Source organism: Ranitomeya imitator, chromosome 1 (genome assembly GCF_032444005.1).
Source record: "Ranitomeya imitator isolate aRanImi1 chromosome 1, aRanImi1.pri, whole genome shotgun sequence".
NCBI lineage: Eukaryota > Metazoa > Chordata > Amphibia > Anura > Dendrobatidae > Ranitomeya > Ranitomeya imitator.
The window spans coordinates 307,341,334-307,367,687 of NC_091282.1; the positions used below are offsets into that span (position 1 = coordinate 307,341,334).

At 44.5% G+C, this 26,354-nt stretch overlaps 2 protein-coding genes across 2 annotated transcripts in view; one reads left to right on the forward strand and one right to left on the reverse strand.

Annotated features, from left to right (window-relative positions):
* Positions 1-19,692, forward strand: part of RAB35 (RAB35, member RAS oncogene family) — a 50,769-nt gene extending 31,077 nt beyond the window's left edge. Inside the window, exons 2-6 of the mRNA XM_069758388.1 lie at positions 15,586-15,636; positions 16,004-16,127; positions 16,832-16,956; positions 17,044-17,168; positions 18,776-19,692. Of these exons, the coding sequence (XP_069614489.1) occupies positions 15,586-15,636; positions 16,004-16,127; positions 16,832-16,956; positions 17,044-17,168; positions 18,776-18,904 (554 nt within the window). The 3' untranslated portion in view covers positions 18,905-19,692. The remainder of the gene's footprint in view (positions 1-15,585; positions 15,637-16,003; positions 16,128-16,831; positions 16,957-17,043; positions 17,169-18,775) is intronic.
* Positions 19,693-19,834: 142 nt separating this feature from the next.
* The window catches only part of BICDL1 (BICD family like cargo adaptor 1), a 129,594-nt gene continuing 123,074 nt past the window's right edge, over positions 19,835-26,354 (reverse strand). Inside the window, exon 10 of the mRNA XM_069758376.1 lies at positions 19,835-20,622. Coding sequence (XP_069614477.1) covers positions 20,416-20,622 — 207 coding nt within the window. The 3' untranslated portion in view covers positions 19,835-20,415. The remainder of the gene's footprint in view (positions 20,623-26,354) is intronic.

A 26,354-nucleotide genomic window follows, 5' to 3' on the forward strand; every position in this document is an offset into this window, starting at 1 on the left:
TTCAGATATCCCCACCATGTCATAATTATGCTCCAACAACATTAGTTCTAATTCGTCCATTTTGTTGGCGAGGCTTCTGGCATTAGTATACATGCACTTTATGTTCCTCTCTGTACTTCTATTTCTTAAATTGTTAACTGTTCTGACCCCACCCCCCATGCCACCGCCACCCCCAACTTCCTTATTTGTGCCCAGGTCTCTGTCTGCACTATCTTCCCCTCCTATAAAATGAATACCCTCCCCCCCCAATTCCTAGTTTAAACAATCCTCCAACCTTCTAGCCATTTTCTCCCCCAGCACAGCTGCACCCTCCCCATTGAGGTGCAGCCCGTCCCTAGCGTAGAGCCTGTAGCCAACTGAGAAGTCGGCCCAGTTCTGCAGGGACCCAAACCCCTCTTTCCTACACCAATTCTTGAGCCACTTATAATGAAGCCTTCCGGCGACTCGCGCACAATAATAAACTTGCCTGGGTCAAGTACAAGAGGTTTTGCATGGAGTCCATTCGCTCTGCAATCCTCCTAAAAGATCGGGACGCTGTGATGTGCACTCTCGACCTGAAGAGTGCCTATTATCAGGTCCCTGTTCACCCATCATCTCAGAAACTTCTGAGGTTTGCGGTGGTGCTGCCGTCCGGGACCTGTCACTACCAGTTCTAGTGCCTTCCGTTTGGGCTTGCCTCAGCACCTCGTGTGTTTACAAAGCTGGTGTCGGAAATTGTCGCTTTCCTGAGAAGCCAGGGGATCAAGATAGTCCCATATCTAGACGATTTTCTCCTGATCGCAAGTACACCAGAGATTCTGTCAGATCACAGGAACTGATCTGTGTCAGTGATGGAGCAGTTAGGATGGATCATAAACTGGCAGAAATCCGACCTGACTCCGGAGTGCAAAAAGACCTTCCTGGGAGTATGTCTGGATTCGAGAAACAGGATATCCCTGCTACCCGAGAACAAGTTGGAGGCAAGCCGGATCCAGATCAGGCTCCTATTAGAACGCAAAACATCAATAAGAACGGCCATGAAGGTACTATGTCTGATGACGGCTTGCATACCGTGTGTAAGATGGGCTCAGTTCCATTCAAGACCTCTGCAAAGGTTAATCCTTTCCAGATGGGACCGTCGTCAGTCTTCTCTGGACAGTTCTTTAAGGCTGACGTATCCAGTACGAAGATCTCTACTCTGGTGGAATCAACCAGAGAAGCTAAGAGTCGGTGTGTTATGGTCTACCAATCCCTATGTTGGGGTAACTACAGATGCAAGCGCCTGGGGCTGGGGAGCCCACCTAAAGGGCAGGATCCTACAAGGGAGGTGGCCAGCAGATCTCGTTCACAGCTCCTCCAACTTCAAAGAGTTGTATGCCGTCTGGGAAGCGTTAAGAAGGAACCGACACACCCTCAGAAATTGTCATATCAGGATACTATCCGACAACGTTACAACGGTTTCTTTCCTGAAGCATCAGGGAGGCTCAAGACACTATCCGCTTCAGGAGCTTGCGGGAAGAATATTCCGTTGGGCAGAAAATTTGGTTCTATCCATCTCGGCAATCCACTTAGAAGGCTCGCAGAACGTCATTGCAGATTATCTGAGCAGGAGACGGGTGTTTGCAACAGAGTGGGAACTCAATCAGGAGATCTTCCAGGATCTTTGTCTTCACTGGGGAACTCCCAGTATAGACCTATTTGCAAACAGGAGAAACTCAAAGGTCTCAAGATTCTTCTCGCTGAACCCTCAAGATCTCCCAGAAGGGATAGATGCTCTGAGCCAGGAATGGACGGAACCTCTCTCCTACGCATTCCCGCCTCTTGCGCTGATTCCAGCTGTTCTCAGAAAAATCAAAGAGGATCGTGCTCGAGTCATATTGATTGTACCATTTTGGCCGAGAAGGAGCTGGTTTTCTCTCTTGGTGGATCTGGCAATAGAGAGCCCAGTAGAGCTTCCTCTCAGAGCAGATGTAATCCACCAGGGTCCGGTGTACCACCCGAGTCCAGAGAATCTCCATCTCTCTGCATGGATCCTGAAAGGAACATCTTGAAGGCAAGAGGGCTATCAGATCAAGTGATCTCTACTATAAAATCCAGCAGAAAGCCAGTCACATCGGCAATTTATTTGAAGATCTGGAAACGTTTCTGTCTGGAGGGTGGCAGGTCTGAAGTTACGGCAGGCGCTCCCGACTTACCCAGAATTTTAGATTTCCTGCAGGCTGGGTTTGACAAAGGTCTCAAACCAAGCACTCTGAAAGTGCAGATCTCGGCACTTAGCTCTTTTCTCGACTATCCCCTAGCATCCCACCCGTGGATAGTTAGATTTATCAGAGCCACCCAGAGGTTGCGCCCTACTATTAGACAAATGTCGCCGTCCTGGGACTTTAATCTGGTCCTCAGATTCCTCTGTAAAAAATATTTACGCCTCGGCCGATAGTATGCCCATTCCAGTACTCACTCGTAAAACAGCATTTTTAGTGGCAATTACTACAGCTAAGAGAGTGGGGGAGATCCAGGCCCTGTGCACCAGGGACCCTTACCTTCAGATTAGAGAAGATAGTCTAATCCTTAGATTGGATCCCTCCTTTATTCCAAAGGTGGGATCAGTTAAAAACAGAAATCAGGAAATTGTGTTACCATCCTTCTGTGATAATCCGGCTAATGAGAAAGAAAGAGCTCTTCATTCCCTCGACGTCAGACAGGCAGTTCTAGACTACCTAGCAGCCACCAACTCATGGCGTGTCGATCCAAATCTGTTCGTTTTATTTGGAGGGAAGAATAAGGAAAAAAAGGCCTCTAAGGCCTCTATTGCTCGTTGGATCACTTCGGTGATCTCTGAGGCTTATCAGTCTGAAGGGCTCCCTCCTCCAAGGGGTCTCCACGCACATTCTACTCGAGGGATAGCTACTTCTTGGGCCGAGAGAGCAGGTGCCTCTCTTGAACAGATCTGTAAAGCAGCTACTTGGGCTAGTGCTAATACATTTTGTAGACACTATAAACTTGATGTTCTGTCTGGTCAACATACTGCATTTGGGAGAAAGGTTCTTCAGGCGGTAATCCCACCCTAAGGAGGTGCTTTGGTACTCTCCAGGGTGCTGTCAGGAGGGACGTCCTGGAAAATAGGTATTAAGCTTACCGTTAATTATGTTTCCAGGAGTCCATACTGACAGCACTGGTAGTTCCCTCCCTGTAAGACTGTTATCCTCTATGTAAGTAGCCTGACATAAGATGTATTATGTTTCTGGCATAAAATGTATTGCATATTATATTTGACATATGAGGAAATATGTTTTCTGACAAGTTGATGTATATATTTACTTTCTATTAAAAGTCTTTTCTGCATTTCTATGATGTGGTTCTTGTTACAACACTGAGGATTGGGGGTGGGACATGCCTTTTTGAACTCTCGTGTGTTTCCTGTCCCAGCAAGGGGAAGGAGGACGTCCTCCAGGGTGCTGTCAGTATGGATTCCTGGAAACATAATTAACGGTAAGCTTAATACCTATTTTTTTTCCAATATATAAATATACTTAGCCATTTTGAGCTCAATGGGAGAAAACTGCAGTAAAAACAATGAAAGAATTAACATTCAGTTTTTTCTTTAACCCCTCTGTGACCTTAGACGTACTATCCCGTCGAGGTGCCCTGGGCTTATCTGACCCTGGACGGGATAGTACGTCATAGCCGATCGGCCGCGCTCACGGGGGGAGCGCGGCCGATCGCGGCCGGGTGTCAGCTGCTTATCGCAGCTGACATCCGGCACTATGTGCCAGGAGCGGTCACGGACCGCCCTCGGCACATTAACCCCTGGCACACCGCGATCAAAGATGATCGCGATGTGCCGGCGGTGCAGGGAAGCACCGCGCAGGGAGGGGGCTCCCTGCGGGCTTCCCTGAGCCCCCCGCAGCAACGCGATGTGATCGCGTTGCTGCGAGGGTCTCCTCACCTCCCTCCCTGCTCGAGCCCCGGATCCAAGATGGCCACGGATCCGGGTCCTGCAGGGAGGGAGGTGGCTTCACAGAGCCTGCTTAGAGCAGGCACTGTGAAGGCTGCAGCGCTGCATGTCAGATCAGTGATCTGACAGAGTGCTGTGCAAACTGTCAGATCACTGATCTGTGATGTCCCCCCCTGGGACAAAGTAAAAAAGTAAAAAAAAAATTTTCCAAATGTGTAAAAAAAATAAAAAAAAATATTCCAAAATAATGAAAAAAAAAAAAAAATATTATTCCCATAAATACATTTCTTCATCTAAATAAAAAAAAAAAACCAATAAAAGTACACATATTTAGTATCGCCGCGTCCGTAACGACCCGACCTATAAAACTGTCCCACTAGTTAACCCCTTCAGTAAACACCGTAAGAAAAAAAAAAAAAAAGAGGCAAAAAACAACGCTTTATTATCATGCCGCCGAACAAAAAGTGGAATAACACGCGATCAAAAGGACAGATATAAATAACCATGGTACCGCTGAAAGCGTCATATTGTCCCGCAAAAAAAGAGCCGCCATACAGCATCATCAGCAAAAAAATAAAAAAGTTATAGTCCTGAGAATAAAGCGATGCAAAAATAATTATTTTTTCTGTAAAATAGTTTTTATCGTATAAAAGCACCAAACCATAAAAAAATGATATAAATGAGGTATCGCTGTAATCGTACTGACCCGAAGAATAAAACTGATTTATCAATTTTACCAAACGCGGAACGGTATAAACGCCTCCCCCAATAGAAATTCATGAATAGCTGGCTTTTGGTCATTCTTCCTCACAAAAATCGGAATAAAAAGCGATAAAAAAATGTCACGTGCCCAAAAATGTTTTCAATAAAAACGTCAACTCGTCCCGCAAAAAACAAGACCTCACATGACTCTGTGGACCAAAATATGGAAAAATTATAGCTCTCAAAATGTGGTATTGCAAAAAATATTTTTTGCAATAAAAAGGGTCTTTCAGTGTGTGACGGCTGCCAATCATAAAAATCCGCTAAATAACTCGCTATAAAAGTAAATCAAACCCCCCTTCATCACCCCCTTAGTTAGGGAAAAATAAAAAAAAATGTATTTATTTCCATTTTCCCATTAGGGCTAGGGCTAGGGTTAGGGTTAGGGCTAGGGCTAGGGTTAGGGCTAGGGTTAGGGTTAGGGCTAGGGTTAGGGCTAGGGTTAGGGCTAGGGTTAGGGCTAGGGTTAGGGCTAGGGCTAGGGCTAGGGCTAGGGTTAGGGTTAGGGCTAGGGTTAGGGCTGGGGCTACAGTTAGGGTTGGGGCTACAGTTAGGGTTGGGGCTAAAGTTAGGGTTAGGGTTTAGATTACATTTACAGTTGGGAATAGGGTTGGGATTAGGGTTAGGGGTGTGTCAGGGTTAGAGGTGTGGTTAGGGTTACCGTTGGAATTAGGGTTAGGGGTGTGTTTAGATTAGGGTTTCAGTTATAATTGGGGGGTTTCCACTGTTTCGGCACATCAGGGGCTCTCCAAACACGACATGGCGTCCGATCTCAATTCCAGCCAATTCTGCGTTGAAAAAGTAAAACAGTGCTCCTTCCCTTCCGAGCTCTCCTGTGTGCCCAAACAGGGGTTTACCCCAACATACGGGGTATCAGCGTACTCAGGACAAATTGGACAACAACTTTTGTGGACCAATTTCTCCTGTTACCCTTGGGAAAATACAAAACTGGGGGCTAAAAAATAATTTTTGTGGGAAAACAAAAAGATTTTTTATTTTCACGGCTCTGCGTTATAAACTGTAGTGAAACACTTGGGGGTTCAAAGTTCTCACAACACATCTAGATAAGTTCATTGAGGGGTCTAGTTTCCAATATGGGGTCACTTGTGGGGGGTTTCTACTGTTTAGGTACATTAGGGGCTCTGCAAACGCAATGTGACGCCTGCAGACCAATCCATCTAAGTCTGCATTCCAAATGATGCTCCTTCCCTTCCGAGCCCTCCCATGCGCCCAAACGGTGGTTCCCCCCCACATATGGGGTATCAGCGTACTCAGGACAAATTGGACAACAACTTTTTGGGTCCAATTTCTCCTGTTACCCTTGGTAAAATAAAACAAATTGGAGCTGAAGTAAATTTTTTGTGTAAAAAAGTTAAATGTTCATTTTTATTTAAACATTCCAAAAATTCCTATTAAACACCTGAAGGGTTAATAAACTTCTTGAATGTGGTTTTGATCACCTTGAGGGGTGCAGTTTTTAGAATGGTGTCACACTTGGGCATTTTCTATCATATAGACCCCTCAAAATGACTTCAAATGAGACGTGGTCCCTAAAAAAAAATGGTGTTGTAAAAATGAGAAATTGCTGGTCAACTTTTAACCCTTATAACTCCCTAACAAAAAAAAAAATTGGTTCCAAAATTATGCTGATGTAAAGGAGACATGTGGGAAATGTTACTTATTAAGTATTTTGTGTGACATATCTCTGTGATTTAATTGCATAAAAATTCAAAGTTTGAAAATTGCGAAATTTTCAAAATTTTCGCCAAATTTCCGTTTTTTTCACAAATAAACGCAGGTACTATCAAAGAAATTTTACCACTATCATGAAGTACAATATGTCACGAGAAAACAATGTCAGAATCACCAGGATCCGTTGAAGCGTTTCGGAGTTATAACCTCATAAAGGGACAGTGGTCAGAATTGTAAAAATTGGCCTGGTCATTAACGTGCAAACCACCCTTGGGGGGTAAAGGGGTTAAAAAACAAACAAAAAACAAACAAATCACAGATCAAAAAAATTCAAGGAAAAAAATGTGCTTGATATTTTAGAAAACGCATTCATTTTCCTGTTACTGTAAGGCTGTGTGCACACGTTTCGTCTTTTTTCGCCTTTTTTTTTTTCAGTTTTTTCGCTATAAAAACACTTACATATGTATCCTATCATTTAGAATGCATTCTGCAATTTTTGTGCACATGATGCGTTTTTTCCGTGAAAAAAACGCATAGCAGTAAAAAAAACGCAGCATGTTTATTAATTTTGCATGTTTTCGCATTTTTCCCGCTATATAATGCATTGGGAAAGCTCCTGAAAAAACGCAGTAAAAACGCGAAAACACGTGCGGTTTTCTTGCAGAAAATATCCGGTTTTCGTCAGGAATTTTCTGCAAGAAATTCTTACGTGTGCAGATACCCTAAAACATGTTTTTTTTTTCCTCATCAAAAATGCTATGTGGAATTGTAATTGCCCCTGCCATTAGCATTGTGTATACAATGTGTGCATTATAATACCTACCTGCCTTTTTCAACGTTGCTCCGATCCCTCTCCTGGATCATGTAACCACCGGTGTGACCCGCCGCCTCACTTAGTTTCTGTGTGGACCGGATGTCGCTTTCTCAAATGTAAGTCTATGAGAATGAGAACAGGGTTGTCATAGGCTTACTTTATGACCAGAAGTAATGGTCCTGCTTTGTGAGCTGGCAACTAGCTGAGGTCACATGATGGAGAGGGCCTGGGCAGCGCTGGAATCTGCAGAAGACACTAATGGGTAAGTATTTGATACAGGTATTACCTAAGGATAATTGTGGATGCAAAAAAAAACAACCCGTAAATGCATGTTGGAGTGGGACTTTAATGTGATGTAAAATGAATAGCACCAATCAAAATCCTTCTACTTTAAAGATCTTTAAGGATGCATTCACACTCATGGGTCATGCTGCAGCCTCACTATTTCTCTACTCTGAACAATTACTTAATCATGCAGAAAATGCCTGTTGCCAACGCAGCCTTAAGGTATACCACATGGGCTAGTCTACTTAGGAGCAGATCTTGTGGATATACCACATGGGCTAGTCTACTTAGGAACAGATCTTGTGGATATACCACATGGGCTAGTCTACTTAGGAACAGATCTTGTGGATATACCACATGGGCTAGTCTACTTAGGAACAGATCTTGTGGATATACCACATGGGCTAGTCTTCTCAGGAGCAGATCTTGTGGATATACCACATGGGCTAGTCTGCTCAGGAGCAGATCTTGTGGATATACCACATGGGCTAGTCGGCTCAGGAGCAGATCTCGTGGATATACCACATGGGCTAGTCTACTTAGGAGCAGATCTCGTGGATATACCACATGGGCTAGTCTGCTCAGGAGCAGATCTTGTGGATATACCATATGGGCTACTCTGCTCAGGAGCAGATCTCTTGGATATACCACATGGGCTGGTCTGCTAAGGAGCAGATCTTGTGGATATACCACATGGGCTAGTTCTGCTAAGGAGCAGATCTCGTGGATATACCACATGGGCTAGTCTGCTTAGGAGCAGATCTTGTGGATATACCACATGGGCTAGTCTGCTTGGGAGCAGATCTTGTGGACATACCACATGGGCTAGTCTGCTCAGGAGCAGATCTCGTGGATATACCACATGGGCTAGTCTGCTCAGGAGCAGATCTCGTGGATATACCACATGGGCTAGTCTGCTCAGGAGCAGATCTTGTGGATTTTGTTTTTTTTTTTTGCATGGAAATGTCTACTTGCGTCCTATTTCAAATCCACAATTCAGGTCAATTTTCACACTGGATTTTCTTAGCTGTGTGTGGATTTAATAAAGTCTCATGTGCAACGCTGGTAAAGTGATGTACTAGAATAACTGGGTGGAAAATCAGCTCCTGTCCCATTCCCATCAACATAAACTTAACTGGAACATGGTAATTTTTTGTCATGCTTTTCATACATATACTGTGTGCACACATGGAACGTGTTTACTGTAAGAGAAAGGACATGCGATTGGGCATGGCTTCTCTGATGTATGATGTTGACATGTTCTGTGCACAAAGAAAGCAAAATATATATCCAATGATCTGTCCATAGAAACAATAAAAATATCGTATATACTCGAGTATAAGCCGAGATTTTCAGCCCAAATTTTTGGGCTGAAAGTGCCCCTCTCGGCTTATACTCGAGTCAAGGTGGGTGGCAGGGTCGGCGGGTGAGGGCGCTGAGGTATACTTACCTAGTCCCAGCGATCCTGGTGCTCCCCCTGCCGTCCCACGGTCTTCTGTGCTGCAGCTTCTTCCCCTCTTCAGCGGTCACGTGGGACCGCTGATTAGAGAAATGAATATGCGGCTCCACCTCCCATAGGGGTGGAGCCGCGTATTCATTTCTCTAATCAGCGGTAACGGTGACCGCTGATAGAGAAAGAAGCTGCGGCACCGAAGACCGTGGGACAGGCAGAGGGAGCCGGACGTCGGGACCAGGTAAGTATGTCATACTTACCTGTCCCCGTTCCAGCCGCCGGGCGTCGCTCCATCTTCCCGGCGCCGCTCCTTCTTCCCCGCTCTGACTGTTCAGGTCAGAGGGCGCGATGACGCATATAGTGTGCGCGGCGCCCTCTGCCTGATCAGTCAGCGCAGAGAGACACCGGGACCGGACGCCGGAACGAGACGCCGGGAGCTGCAATCAAGAGAGGTGAGTATGGCTTTTTTTTTTTTTTTTTATTGCAGCAGCAGCACAGATTTATGTGGAGCATCTATGGGGCAGTATGAACGGTGCAGAGCATATATGGGGCACAGATATGGGGGCAGTATGAACGGTGCAGAGCACTATATGGGGCACAGATATGGGGGCAGTATGAACGGTGCAGAGCACTATACAGGGCACAGATATGGGGCAATATGAACGGTGCAGAGCACTATATGGCAGAGCTATGGGGAAATATGAACGGTGCAGAGCACTATATGGCAGAGCTATGGGGAAATATGAACGGTGCAGAGCACTATATGGCATAGCTATGGGGCAATAATGAACGGTGCAGAGCACTATATGGCACAGCTATGGGGAAATAATGAACGGTGCAGAGCACTATATGGCACAGCTATGGGGAAATAATGAACGGTGCAGAGCACTATATGGCACAGCTATGGGGAAATAATGATCTATTTTTAATTTTGAAATTCACCGGTAAATGCTGCATTTCCACCCTAGGCTTATACTCGAGTCAATAGGTTTTCCCAGTTTTTTTGTGGCAAAATTATGGGGGTCGGCTTATACTCGGGTCGGCTTATACTCGAGTATATACGGTAAGCACTAAAAGTCAGATTTCTGGTTCAATGAACTTGCTCAGATGACACTGAACTCTAACTGACGGGTCAAAGATAACTCCCATCCTAACAGGTTAGAATCGACAGTAACTTCCGAGTGCAGTATCTATGTTGTTAGATAATGTTGGGGTGTAAAAAACGGTTGAATTATTAAATCTATTAGCAGCTTTTTGCTACCTCATCTCAGAGCAGCCTGATGTAGGCAAAGAGAATCTGAATCCAAGGATGTGTCACTTAGTTTACTGGATGCAGAGGTTCTGATTTAGCAAAGCAGCAGAGCTGAGAAAGCTAACCCTGCCCCCACCAGGCTCTCTATGGAAGTCTATGGGCAGTGAGCTGCTTATCACAGGAGGATGTGCAGTCGGACTTGGTCTCAAGCTACTTCTAGCTACTGGTGCTAAAACGATCATTACAAGTAAACAGGTCAAAGCATTTTAACCCCTACCTCATTTGCTGTTTTCAGATTACATGGCAGAAACCTGCTGACAGATTCCCTTTAAGTGCCACATATGGTAATGGTGAATGAAACCTTATCGATATTTGTGCGTTATTCAGCAGTAGTTTTAAGACCCCGAGGCTGGACACGTTTATGTATAGTATTCTGTTAGGAGGTGAGGCTGGCATATTGTATGTGGGCTTGTATATATTCTGGTATATACCGCAGCGCTGAGGCTCAGAATGGTATCCTGTACGTGGGGGTGGAACTGGCAGGTTGTATGTGGGGAAGGGTACAAAGTGGCAGACACTGCCAAATGCATTGGCTGACATACAGCATGAGGCAGGACGTCAGAGCTGTGTCACCATCTTCAGTGACTGTTTGTGCTTAGAACAGTGGTGAACAATATCTTGTCCATACAAGAATAGTTTAGTGCCATCATTAGATTTCTAGATTTGTGAGTTCCTTATTAAGGTGCATGGCATATTGTATATGGGCTTAGATAATTTTTACTTTCTTTGCACTGATGACTAGATGACAATTTTAAGTTACAAATAGCATTAGCCATAATACATTATATGTAAGTGCTTAATTTTGAGCGTACTGCTTGATTGTATGATGGCTTCTATAGTTCACTAGTATTTACCTTTCTGTGTGCTAATAAAGCAATTATACACTGCTTAAACATATAGGGAACACTAAAATACTACATCCTAGATATCACTGAAATATTACAGTTGTAAATCTATATTTATTACATAGTGGAATGCCTTGAGAACAATAAAACATAAAAATTATCATTGTAAATCAAAATGATCCCATGGAGGTCTAGATTTGGAATGATGCTCAAAATCAAAGTGGAAAATCAAATTACAGGCTGATCCAACTTCAGTGGAAATGCCTCAAGACAAGGAAATGATGTTCAGTAGTGTGTGTAGCCTCAACGTGCCTATATGACCGCCCTACAATGCCTGGGCATGCTCCTGATGAGGCGGCGTATGGTCTCCTGAGGGATCTCCTCCCAGACTTGGATTAAAGCATCGGTTAACTCCTGGACAGTCTGTGGTACAACGTGGCATTGATGGATGGAACGAGACCTGATGTCCCAGATGTACTCTATTGGATACAGGTCTGGGAAACGGGCGGGCCAGTCCATAGCTTCAATGCCTTCATCATGCAGGAGCTGCTGACACACTTCAGCCACGAGGCCTAGCATTGCACCTGCATATAGACTCTCACAATGGGTCTGAGGATCTCATCCCAGTAGCTAATGGCAGTCAGGGTACCTCTGGTGAGCACATGCAGGGCTGTGCTGCCCTCCAAAGAAATGCCACACCATTACTGACCCACTGCCAAACCGGTCATGCTGGAGGATGGTGCAGGCAGTAGAACATTCTCCAAGGCGTCTCCAGACTCTCACATGTGCTCAGTGAGAACGTGCTCTCATCCGTGAAGAGCACAGGGCGCCAGTGTCAAATCTGCCACTCTTGTTCTCTGGCAAATGCCAATTGAACTGCACGGTGTTGGGCTGTAAGCAAAACGTCCCTTGTGGACGTTGGGCCCTCATTACACCCTCATGGAGTCTGTTTCTGACAGATTGAGCAGACACATGGATGTTACTGGCCTGCTGGAGGTCATTTTGCAGGGCTCTAGTGCTGCTCCTTTCACAAAGGAGGAGATGGCTGTCCTGCTGCTGGGTTGTTGCCCTCCTATGACCCCTTCACATCTCCTGGCCTGTCTCCTGGTTTCTGTTCCATGCTTTGGACAGTGTGCTGACAGACTCCACTACCCTTCTTACCACATCTTGCATTGATGTGCAGTCCTGGATGAGCTGCACTACTTGTGCAACTTCTGTGAGTTGTAGACACCGCATCATGCTACCGTACCTGTAGGGGTGAGAACAATGATGAAATGCAAAAGTGACCAAAACAGCCAAAAAAGGATGAGAACAGAGAAACGGTCTGTGGTCACCGCCTGCAGAACCACTCCTTTATAGGGGTTGTCTTGCTAAATGCCTATCATTTCTACCTGTTGGCTGTTCTGTTTGCACAACAGCAGGAGAAATGGATTCACAATCAGTGTTTCTTCCTAACTGGACAGGTTGAGTTCACAGAAGTGTTTGATTTGGAGTTACATTGTGTTGTTTAAGTGTTCCTTTTATTTTTTTTGAGTAGTGTATATTTTTATCTACCCTTTTGGAAATGCACTGGACTGCAGTGATCATTTGTAGGCTAGCCACTGTTACTAGAGAAGGTCAGAATGTCTCAGCAGAACAACTGTGACCAAGATCCACTTGTCGGGGCAGCAAGCTCACTGCATGTGTCATGTCCTGGCCCCACAGTGGAAGCAGTAGGACCTCCTTTTTCCTCAGTAGTGGTCACCGCAGTGCTCTGCTGCTCAACACTCTTCCTATACCATATCTCCAACATGGCACAATTGCTGGCAGTAAGCAACATGAAATCAGTATGTTGGGCTTTGTCCACATCTGCACATCCCCGCAACTCACAATGGGGCAGCCGATGCGCTGGAAAAATGCATCCGCTGCCCCCGTTGGGCGGCGCATTCACTGCTAGCGTCAGTACGTCGGCCCGACGCACTGCGACGGACCGAGTATGACGCTAGTGTGAAAGTAGCCTTAGTCAGTTTATAATCACGTGATGTCATAGATATAATGGATAAGAGAAGAATTCACCGGGTAGAAAGGCAAAATGAGCAATTGTAAGAACACTGTGCTATATAATACGCTGACTGTAATATATTAAGAGGATAAAAACTATGATGGGAGGAGGGCTTGTTTAACAAATTACAAAGTGACAAAAAGAGAAATGTTTTAGTGATGAGCGAGGTCAGGTCAGAGAGGCAGACAAAGTACACCTGCGTCGGAAGACTAGTCACTAGTGATAAGCGAGCGTGCTGAGTGACTTCAGCGTGCTCGAATAACAGACACAAGACATGCTGCTGCAGGGACTCCAACATAGTCTTCGAGCACGCTGAAGACCCTTGGTTACTACACGAGCACACTCTGATAACACCTTATTCGAGCACGTTTACTCATCACTAGTAACCACCTTTTGCCTTCAAACTAGTATCAATTCTTCTAGTCACAGTTTTTGAAGGAACTCTGCAGCGAGGTTTTTCCAAACATCTTGGATAACTAACCACATATCTTCTGTGGATGTAGGCTTGCACAATTCCTTCTGTCTTACCATGTAATTCCAGAGAGACTCGATGACATTAGGGCTCTCTGTGAGCCAGATCATCGCTTCCAGGAGTTCTTCACGACACTGGCTGTTGATGTTCGGGGTTGTTATCCTGCTGCAGAATAAACTTGGAGCCAGACGCCTCTGTGATGGTATTACATGATGAATAAGTATCTGCCTGTGTTTCTCAGCCCAAAACCTTCTCTGGCGAACAATCTGCCTTCTGATACAGCCAAATATTTCCAATTTTGATCGGTCCAGAGCACCTTTTGCCATTTGTCATGTATAGCGGACTCTTTTGTTGCCATGTGGAAGGTATGGCTTTTGGCTGTCATTTTTTTCATGCAGACCACTTCTGGCAAGACTTCTCCAAAAGTAGATGTGTATAGCTGATTCCCACAGGTTGCTGCCATTTCTGAGCTGATGGCACTGGCAAATAATCTGGGGAAACAAGCACCCCATCGTCTAGTCAGAAGATTATTTGACTGGCCATATTGACGGAAAAATAAAAAAGTTATGGCTCTGGGAAGGTGGGGAGCAAAAAAAACGAAAATGCAAAGCCGAAAAAAACTCCGGTCATGAAGGGGTTAAAAACTGACTTTAACAGATGTTTAAAGTATTTTTAATGTGTCATCCAAACTAAAGGACTGGTGAGGCAGGGAATGTATAAAGGAATATATGAATGCTGGTGGGTTGTAGGTCATGGGGGATCTGTCAGGGTTCACACTGACTGTACAACTTGTTCTGCATGAAAGATCCAGCTGATGCCACAGCTCGCATTGCCCCTCACCATGGACACAATACATATTTCAGCACAGGACCGGTCCATAGGCTTCTGACACCAGCTTGCTGTGCAAACAGCAGGAGCTCTGCCCACTACTGCTGCGGTGCCGCTGTCAGTAGCCACTGTCATGTCCCTCCATGTTCTCCACACCTTGCTGAGGATCACCCAGTCTTGATGTATTCCAGTAACTGTAGCACGTACATGACATCTCCCCCCAGCCGGAGTGGACTGCCGCTATGTGCTGCCCCTGGTGATCAGTGCCGAAGTCTCATACATAGAATGCTCAAGGCTATTTGTAAAGTAACCAGTCAATGACTCCTGTACAGCCATTATGCGAGGGTTAAGGCCCCTTCACATTAAGCGACGCTGCAGCGATACCGACAACGATCCGGATCGCTGCAGCGTCGCTGTTTGGTCGCTGGAGAGCTGTCACACAGACAGCTCTCCAGCGACCAACGATCCCGAAGTCCCCAGGTAACCAGGGTAAACATCGGGTTACTAAGCGCAGGGCCGCGCTTAGTAACCCGATGTTTACCCTGGTTACCAGCGTAAAAGTAAAAAAAACAAACAAACACTACATACTTACCTACCGCTGTCTGTCCCCGGCGCCCTGCTTCTCTGCACTCCTCCTGCACTGACTGTGAGCACAGCGGCTGGAAAGCAGAGTGGTGACGTCACCGCTCTGCTTTCCGGCTGACCGACGCTCACAGCCAGTACAGGAGGAATGCAGAGCACAGCGCCGGGGACAGACGGCTGTAGGTAAGTATGTAGTGTTTGTTTGTTTTTTTTACTTTTACGCTGGTAACCAGGGTAAACATCGGGATACTAAGCGCGGCCTTGCGCTTAGTAACCCGATGTTTACCCTGGTTACCAGTGAAGACATCGCTGGATCGGTGTCACACACGCCGATCCAGCGATGTCCACGGGAGATCCAGCAACGAAATAAAGTTCTGGACTTTGTTCAGCGACCAACGATCTCCCAGCAGGGGCCTGATCGTTGGTCGCTGTCACACATAACGATTTCCTTAACGATATCGTTGCTACGTCACAAAAAGCAACGATATCGTTAACAATATCGTTATGTGTGAAGGTACCTTTAGTGAAGTAACAGATAACATTAATTGCTTTTATTTTGTCTTAGGTGTCGGGAAAAGTAGTTTACTCCTAAGGTTTGCTGATAACACCTTCTCAGGTATGTATAGCCTCATGATATAAGCCTTTCTGCTGAGCTCTCTACCTTCACTTCACCAATCTGTAGACCCTGCGCTTTGTGTATGAACATGTCCTCATAAAAGCTCGTCTGCCACTTCCTTTCCCATCATCCCTGGCACAATGTATACTGCTCGCTGTTCATCTCTCGTCTGTCTTCCGAAGTTGTAGACGTACCCCTAGACTTGTATCCTGCCTGCGCAGCTTTGGTCTCTTTCCCTAGCAAGGTCGCTTGTGGCACCTGATCACCAAGCTTGCGGCACCTTTACCTATGCTGTATGCCATAACTCCCCATCGGGTCTAATGGAAAGACCTTTTGGAGCCACACATGTCTTGCTTATCTTCTGCAGGCAGCTACATCACAACGATCGGAGTTGATTTTAAAATCCGGACAGTAGAAATTAATGGGGAAAAAGTGAAGCTCCAGATTTGGGACACAGCGGGGCAGGAACGATTCCGGACTATAACATCGACGTAAGTATGAGCAATGGATCAGCTTCTAATGGCAGTTTATCCATATTCTTTGTCTGTATATTTAAAGGGAACCGGTCACCCCCAAAATCGATGGTGAGGTAAGCTCACCGTCATCAGGGGCTCATCTACAGCATTCTGTAATGCTGTATATAAGCCCCTGATGTAACCTGAAAGATGAGAAAAAGAGGTTAGATTATACTCACCTGGGCGGGCGGTCCGGTCAAATGGGTGTCTCAGGTCCGCTCCGGCGCCTCCTATCTTCATTCCATGACGTCCTCTTCTGGTCTTCCGGCGCAGGTGTACTTTGTCTGCCTCTCTGACCTTTCCGGCGCCTGCGCACTGCAGTACTTTGCTCTGCCCTCAACAGGGCAGACAAAGTACGCCGGAGCCGCGGCGTGAAGACCAGAAGAGGACGTCATTGTAAGATGGGAGGAGCTGTTCCGGACCTCAGACACCCATCGGAGCAGGACCGCCCCTGGGTGAGCTCTGATAATATGGGCAGGTTAGGCTTCTGGGTATGTTCTCCCCGTGTTTCCGTGGGTTTCCTCCCACACTCCAAATTCATACTGATAGGGATTCTAGATTGTGAGCCCCATTGGGGTCCACGATTGTGATATCTGGAAAGCGCTGTGGAATATAATGGTGCTATACAAGCGAGTGGAAAAAAAATCCCTTTAACTTTTCCTTGTAATGGTTTCTTGCAGATACTACAGAGGGACGCATGGCGTCATTGTTGTTTATGACGTTACCAGTGCCGAGTCTTTTGTAAATGTAAAAAGGTGGTTACATGAAATAAACCAGAACTGTGATGACGTGTGCCGGATATTAGGTGAGAACATTTTCTTTTTCTCAGATGCAACATAAGATGTGTTTATTAACAATTTCTATATGATTCAATTTTTTTTATTTTTTAAAGTGGGAAATAAAAATGATGACCCGGAGCGGAAAGTGGTGGAAACAGAAGACGCCTATAAATTTGCTGGGCAGATGGATATTCGGCTGTTTGAGACAAGCGCCAAAGAAAATCTCAACGTTGAGGAGGTGAATCGTCAAAAGATGTAGAAGTAACATATACTGATCATGTCTGCCATTGCAGGTTTTAGTCAATTGATCAATGCTTTTTAAGTAGCTGTTTTAGGAAGGCTATGTTTAGAAATATTCACCTCTTCAGATCCAGGCTATTGTTCAGTATTGCTTTTTCACTTTTTCTCCCCTTTTTCCAAGAGCCATCATTTTATTTGTCCATTGACATAGCCATATGAGGGCTTGTTTTTTGTCAGATGAATTGTAGTTTTAATTACACCATTAATTTTATTACAGTAAGCACTGAAAAAGATATAAGTTGGATAAAATGGTGAAAAAAAAACGCAATTTTGCCATTGTCTTTCTGGCATTGTTTTTACAGTGTTAATCATTTGGGTAATAGGCCCAAGTGTCAATGGTGTTTTTTTCCTCTTATATAGTTTATCATGCTGATACATTTTGTATTTTGAAGGCCGAACTTTTACGAGAGTGATTTTTGAATTTTTAAATATTTTTTTAAAAACATTTTTACTTTTACTAGTTCCCATAGGAAACTTAAACTTACGATAGTCCGACACACAATATTGCAGTATAATACTGTAAATCACGGTCTCCATGAGGCTCAGATTGTGGCTGAGCTTCACAGAAGTACCAAGATGACAGCCACTGCGGCCTTCACGTGGCCCCCTGCTGCCATAGTAACCCATCAGCACCATGCGTTTGCATTGCAGCAGGGTGGTGGGAACTGGTGTGTGTACACATTCGCCGTGACACAGAAGCTGGCCGGCATCGGGAGCTAACTATGCACTTCATAGATCCATCACGGCTTCAGAGCTTTGCTTACAAGCTCTATTTTGGAAAGAGCTTGTAAGCACTCCACACTTGGTCACTATTGCCAGGCCATAGTGGAAGCCAGTATCCTTGGCACTGAACAGTAAGCAAAATAAATAAAACTAATTATCTGGGGTGGTAGCACAGAAAACTGTTTGTTTTCACCAGTCCTATCCAATTACGCCGATGAATGAAGATGGGAATAAACTTTGAAGCACTCGTGAGGCTGGAGAGTCCTACTCTTATATTTAGTGTAGGTGTGATCCAAAGCGAGCCTTTAGCCAGTTTGTAACTACCGGGTTTACAAATAAAAGTTCAGACTTTAGCATAAAACACTTTGAAATGTACCAAATTTTTTTGCAACTTTTTATGCCATGTTTAAGCAATCAGCCAAAACAGATGTATCCGGGGTAGGGTGTGGCTATGCCCACTATACGAAACGTGGCAGCGTGGCTTGCGCCACCACGGTTACTCCAGTCCTTGACATTTCTGGCGCGGTGCACGCCCAGTCCTGATCAATCAGGGCTTTTGCTTCTCTGCTACAGAATCTAATGTATAAAGGAAGCCCTATGACATTTTGATAAGGGTTAATTCACATGCTGTATATTTATTGAAGAAATTTCTGCAAGAGAAATTTTCCACAATTCATGTGAAATTTTTGCAAAAACATTGCCATGTGTGATTACCCCGTAAAGAGGTATTAAAAAAAACAGTCACAATCGAAATAAAAGATTCACATGTTATAATATTGGTGGGTTTAGATTTTAATGTTTCCCCCCTTTTTTTTTTACTAGATGTTTAACTGCATTACTGAGCTAGTCCTCCGAGCAAAGAAAGAAAACTTGGCAAAGCAGCAACAACAGCAACAGAATGATGTGGTCAAATTAACCAAAAACAGTAAAAGGAAGAAGAGATGCTGCTAGGTGCAGGCACAGCACAGAGAGGCCGCACTCAATCCGAACATTCGTTTCTGGGACGAAGAGTAACTGTACCACGGGCAGTGCCCAGCTTTCAGGGGTTGGGGCATTTTCTCAGTTTTGTGCTGTTAATTTAAGAATTTTCTCAAGGTTTTCTATTGAGAGGCGCTGGCACCTTTTTATTGCTGTGCCAACAAGGTGTTGTGGCTCCTTGTCATCCCCTTGTCGCCCCTGCTCTTCTGGAGCGTCTGCTAGGAAAGGACAGTTGCAGTGCCTACTCCTTGGACTGATTAACAAGAGTCTGTACATACTGTATATTTCTTTAACCAGCCATGCTGCCCTCCTATTGCTTTGGCTTCTGCTTCCCGATCGCCAATCTGTCATGACTCGTGATGTATATGAACTGATCAAATTTTTAAAAGATTTAGGACAGATGGCATCTTAACCTTGCGCCTCGTTTTAGGTCCTACCTCTTGGGGTAAGATGTACTAGGCCTTGGTGTTAATTTGCTTCCCTGCTGTTCAGTTTTTGTCACTATTTAAAACCATGCTAAAGAAAATCGAGCATCTATTCCATTGACCAGTGCAGAACAGACAACCACAAGATCATTTTTGTTTTGTTTTTTTTTTAAAAAAAGGCTGGATGGATCCTGGACTATTAAGTAATTTGTTACGATCTAAGAACCATTATGTTAAGAAAAACAATATATAATGGAAAAAAAAATATCTGCCAAATTTTTTGTACCATCATGTTCATAAATAGGAACAAACTAATAAAAAAATGTGAAACATGGATCCTGAATTTGGAAAAAGTGTCTTATCAGTGTCTATAGAAATAAATATATTATATATATATATTTCTATAATGTCGAGTGGGTAAATATCGTACTTGCAGGCTGTGAATGGATGTTCAACAAAGGTATTCAGAGGGACCAAGGAAATCATAGAAATCTTTTATTCCAGAGAGTTTACAATAAAAAGAGCATAATTTTGTACTAAAAATATGACATTCTCTTTATATCTGTGTATTATAAAACCAGAACTGTATGCAGTATTCATTATAAAAAATTCCGCGTTTTCTATGTACATGGAGCATCTCTCAGTACGTGAGCTGTAGGGAACAGTAGGGACCATTCCACTGTGCTGTGCTCTGTCTGGAAGACCAGAGGTAGGGCGTCTGTTCCTTGCCCCGAGAGCAGCTCAGGACCTGTCTACAATGGTAATACCTGCAAACGTCAGTTATCAAGGAAGCTATGGAGTGACTAGAAACAAATGGCTCTAAAAGTGCAAGGTGTTCATCATGGAAAGACTCCACCCAACAAAGTGTGTGTCTCCACAATAGAAATACATCTGAAATAAATACAAGTACCTCATTACTTAGTAACTGTCCTAAGCCAAAAGCCCGCTTGCCTCTCACTGTGGGCATTTTCTAAGGATTTGATCACCCGTTATGCCCTTCGAATGATTCCCCTACTCGGCTGTCTGCCATGATTCACTGGAAAGGTTGAGCAATTCCCACTAACATTTTGTTTTCTTAAGAAATGAAAAGAGGCGTCTTCCTTCAGACCCCATAGGCTCTTCTCCAGGCCGCTCTGTGCGATTCAGAGTGGTCACCTTGCCACAATGCTTGATTTGGTGGCCAGTGGAGAAGGAATATACAGTCTGGTTCCATTCCTTCTGGTGTTTGTCCATCAATTGCTGGTCAATGACTCTGTGCATGTCATCCTGTTAATCAAGAGCAAAAAAAAAATCATATTTGAACAATTTTGTTAGACCCAGGCAAAATGGCTCTATGAAGAAAATGGGGTGTGTTGTGAATAAACGGGGAAAGCTAGACACACAGATGCCACAAACCTTTTCCAACATGAACCATGCAAATATAGGACACCATGATGTTTTTGTTGTGGCTGTTTAAAGGAACCAGAACCAGTCACGTTTTACATGCAGTCAGATCTGTGCACATTATGGTATAGAGAACAAGGTGAGCAAAAATATAAATGTTGCAAAAAATAGTATTTTACACATTGATATCCCTGGTGTTTCTATGGATGAGTCCAGTTGGTGGTCCTGCTCCGTGATTGACAACTATCTCTGCATGCACAGTCGTAGGGAAGACTGTCAATCTGAGTAGGACCGCCCACTGGACTCATCCATGCAAACACCAGTGATATCAATGAATAAAGTAAAAGGTTTTACAGAAGCTTTCCTCACGAAAATGTTTATCAATCTGATCAGCTGCTCCTGCTCTATAATATCATGTCTGCAGAGTAGATACAATTTTTAACTTGACATGCTCCCTTTAAAATGTGATTTTTTTTTTTTTTTATAGAGGAAATGTATAAGGAGTTTAGTCATTTTGTAACTCAATACAGTGGCATGTAAGGCTATGTGCACACGTCCGGAAAGTATGCAGAAATTTCCTGAGGTTTTCCACAGGAATTCTGCACGCGATTTTATCGCTTATTTTTCGCGTTTTTTTTCCAGATGTTCCCAATGCAATAATATAGTGGGAAATCCACTTAAAATCCACAACATGTGCACAAAAATTGCGGAAATCATTAAAAATGATGAGATGCTTAATGTATGCGTTTTAAAGCGTTTTTGCCACCAAAAGACCTGCGCAAAAAACAAGAAAAATCCGCGAATAATCAGGAACGTGTGCACATACCCTAAAAGTTTGGGCACCCCTGGTCAAAATTACTGTTACTGTGAACAGTTAAGCAAGTTGAAGATGAAATGATCTCTAAAGGTTAAAGATAACACATTTCCTTTGTATTTTAGGCAAAAAAACAAAATCATTTTTGTACTTTAAAAAAAAAAAAAATATATATATATATATATATAAAAAGAAAAATGAGCCAGTGCAAAAGTTTGGGGACCCTTGGAGATTTCTGTGCTGAGATAACTTTGGCCAAGGTTTCAGACCTTAATTAACTTGTTATGGTTATGGCTTGTTCACTGTCATCGTTATGAAAGGTCAGCTGATGCAAATCTGCTAGCGTTATGAAAACATAGCCTCCTCTAACCTTGTGCAAAGAAACTGCAACCATAGGTTCTTCTAAGCGGCTGCCTAGGACTCTGAAAATGGTGGAGGTCCACAATGCAGCAGAAAAATAGCAAAGCATTTTCAAGTTGCCCTTTCCTCAGTTTGAAATGTATTTAAGAAATGTCAGTTAAAAGGATCAGTGGAGGTCAAGATAAGGTCTGGAAGACCAATCAAAATTATAGTGAGAGCTGCCCGTACCATTGCTAGAGAGGCAAATCAGAATCCCCACTTCACTGCAAAAGACCTTCAGAAAGATTTGGCAGACTCTGGAGTTGTGGTGCACTGTTCTACTATTCAGACACACCTGCACAAATATGGCCTTCATGGCAGTGTCTTCAGAAAAATACCTCTTCTGCGTCCTCACCATAAAATTCAGGTTCAGAAGTATACAAAACAACATCTAAATATGCCTGATGCATTTTGGAAACGAGTCCTGTGGACCGATGAGGTTAAAATTGAACTCTTTGGCCACAATGATCAAAGTTATGTGTGGAGGGAAAAAAAGGGCACAGAACTTCAGAAAAGAACATCTCGCCAACCATTAAGCATGGGGGTGGATCAATCCTGCTTTGGGGTCATGTTACAGCCAATGGCATGGGGAACATTTCACAGATAGAGGGAAGAATGGATTCAATGAAAAATCAACAAATTATTGATGCAAAAATAACACTATCTGTAGAAAAAAAAACTGAAGTTGAATAGAGGATGGCTTCTACAAATAGATAATGACCCTAAACAAACATCAAAATCCACAATACCCCTAAAGGCGCAAGATGGAAGGTTTTACAATGGCCCTCACAGTCTCCTAATCAGAACATCATTGAAAATCTGTGGCTAGACCTCAAAATAGAAGTGCATGCAAAACAACTCAGGAATCACAAAACTGAAATGGATTAAAATCCCTCAAACAAGAATTGAAAGACTCTTGGCTGGCTACGAGCTGTGCTACTAGGTACTAACCATGCACTGTGCATAAATATTTGCATCAGCCCATTTTCCTTATCGTAATTTTTAAAATGTAAGATATGGAAATATTTTTTTTTTCTACTAAAATACAAAGGAAATGTCATTCTAACTTTAGGCCTTTTAGAGATCATTTCATCTTCAACTTGCTTAGCTGTTCACAGTAACCGTTCTTTTGACCAGGGGTGCCCAAATGTTTACATGCTACTGTATATAAATGTTTCAACTGCAGGAAATGACTGACAGAAGCTGGATCGTCTTTAGTCCAGTACTGTCACCCACTGATGACCTGCACTTTTGTACCCAGTAGTTCAGGGTGAAAAATGGCAGTCAGCCACGAGTGGTGGAACAGAGGTGAGTATTGTAACCCCTAATTAATAATGATTACCTATGTAGCTTTTTGCTGTGCTAAATTTTACCATTTCTGTATTGCTGTTTTTATTTACATTTATATATATTTTGTCCTGTTAAGTTTACTTCTGAAACTGTAAGATATGAACTATAAGGTAATTTCTACATCCCAAGACCTCTTCTCCCCCCTTTATTCCACCCTGTAACCCCTGATGATACTGTCCCCTTATATCCCAATAATAGTCTGTGACTGGTTTAGTTCTGGCCGGGAGGTGCAGCACTAATGGGGCATTGTCAAATGCTCTGGCTGACCACGTTCTCAAACCCACTGGTCAATAGGCCAATGGTTGCATGGCGGACAAGAAATTGTGTGGCAAGTGGCCATCGATGTAGATGTCATTTTCACACATACGGCTAGTCGTATATATTGTCTCGTCCTAAGAGCCCCTGCGGACAATCGTACGGGAAATTGTTCTCAATATATTTTTTCCCCAATTTTCATCCGTGTCCCTTGTTTTTACATTCATATGACATCAGTTTGCGATCTGTTTTTATATATTTACACTAAAAAATGTCTATGATCAAATAGGTTTATAATATAAATGTATCTCTAAAAATTGAATGTTCGTGTGAAATCCATGTTTTTACGCTCCCATAGAATTTGAATGGGTCTCATCCGATACTTGGTGGAAAGTCGTGCATGCTGCGTTTTTTTTTGTTTGTTTTTTTGCCAAGGACAGTCTGAGGGAAAAAAAACCCTGTTCATCTGAACAGCCCTATTGAATAACATGGGCCCCCTTCCCCCACAAAAAAAGGATTTGGATGTATGCATCAATGGGGCCAAAGACTATAATTATGGTCCCGGCGGCGCATACGTCCGAATCCCATTTTACAGGGGCAATAGGACGCAAGCCCCAACGGGACCCACGAACGTGAGAATAAGTACAATGTGAAGGCATCCTACAGCTTATCGTACATCATCTTTAAATGGATGTCATGCAAGTGCCTATGATTTCTCCATTGATGAAATTGCATAGCTATTGGGTACAGCAGCTGGATCCCTGCCAATCGGTTGATCTTGGTGGTGATGGTGGGGGAATATTATCTTCCCAAAACCTGTTTTAGGAGTAAATTAACTGCCCCATATATTTTAGTTTAAAGGTACTGTCACACTAGACGATATCGCTAGCGATCCGTGACGTTGCAGCGTCCTCGCTAGCGATATCGTCCAGTGTGACAGGCAGCAGCGATCAGGCCCCTGCTGGGAGATCGCTGGTCGGGGAAGAAAGTCCAGAACTTTATTTCGTCGCTGGACTCCCCGTAGACATCGCTGAATCGGCGTGTGTGACACCGATTCAGCGATGTCTTTGCTGGTAACCAGGGTAAACATCGGGTAACTAAGCGCAGGGCCGCGCTTAGTAACCCGATGTTTACCCTGGTTACCATCCTAAAAGTAAAAAAACAAACGCTACATACTTACCTACCGCTGTCTGTCCTCCAGCGCTGTGCTCTGCACTCCTCCTGCTCTGGCTGTGAGCGTCGGTCAGCCGGAAAGCAGAGCGGTGACGTCACCGCTCTGCTTTCTGGCTGCCCGGCGCTCACAGCCAGACCAGAGAAGCAGAGCGCCGAGGACAGACGGCTGTAGGTAAGTATGTAGCATTAGTTTTTTTTACTTTTTAGGATGGTAACCAGGGTAAACATCGGGTTACTAAGCGCGGCCCTGCGCTTAGTTACCCGATGTTTACCCTGGTTACCGGGGACCTCGGGATCGTTGGTCGCTGGAGAGCTGTCTGTGTGACAGCTCTCCAGCGACCAAACAGCGACGCTGCAGCGATCCGGATCGTTGTCGGTATCGCTGCAGCGTCGCTATGTGTGACGGTACCTTTAAGGGAACCTATGCTATCACCAAATTAGCATTTCCAGGTCGTCCCTCATGACAGCTCCACAGGAGGTTGCTCTTCATATCCTTGATAGGGACAGGAACACAGAAGAGGTTAAATAGCCCCTCCCCACCTCCACCCTTCAGTGTTTTTTCCTGTCCCTATCAGGGACAGACGCAGGAGAGAGATCTCTAGGAAGATTGGATTTTACCTGATGTGAAGTCAGGTCTCGGTAGAGCAGGAGCTCCTGAGTGCGGTCCCATCCTCCTGGAGGGGGCTCTGGCCGCGAGAGTCTGGAGACTCCCCAAGTCGCAGGATACCGATGGAGGTCCCTCCGCGACTAGGTAGAGCTGTGTGCTCCCATGGGCTGCCTCATCCCCTCACAAAAGGGGCTCTGAGTCAGCAGCTGCGGTGTTTGGCGCTCCCTCAGGCTCCATGTGCGGCCGGTGCTGGCGTCGTTCCCCGGACTTCCGGTCTGGCGCTCCGGGCAGAGGTGACGACTTCCGGGGGGCGTGGCCGGATTCCCGGGGTCGGTGGCACCGATGCATCTCCGGGTGTGCCGGGAAGCTGCGAGGGTAAACAGAGACCGGAACAGCGACCGGATTATGCGCCAGAATCTAGGTCCCAGGCTGGTCGGCGTGCGTTCCAGATGACGCATGCGCAGTACAGCTGGGGACCTGAAATCACCGTGGAGGCCAGCAGCTGAGCTCGGAAGGAGGACGAATCAGATGTCTTGAAGCTGGGTAAGACTGACTGCTTAATGACGGACATCTGACAGCACACTTGACTCAGTAAGATGGAAGGTGCTAGTCGCCCAGACGTCCAATCCTTAGAGCTACCCACGGACCATGTGAGTAGTACGTGGTATGGGATGCATTACAGAACTTTAGTTCCGTAGCTACAGGGATCTCCTTTACATTTACAGGATAAGGACATTCCTGAGAGGTCAACTACTAAGAAAAGGACTATTAGATGTCCATTGTGCACCACCAAGCTCCCAGATGGCTATAAAAAGAAATTATGCGAAAAATGCATTGCTAAACTTCTAAAGAACGAACAGGCTTCGTTGTTAGTCTCTAATCATAGATTTGATATTATCTAAGTCCAAGCTACGGTGTCTACAATGGTGCCACCCCAGTCTTCGCGGCCTAAAAAGCCTAGATGAGATATGGACTTAAGTTCTGAGGAAGGAGAGGTCTCAGGTAGGGTTGAGCAAA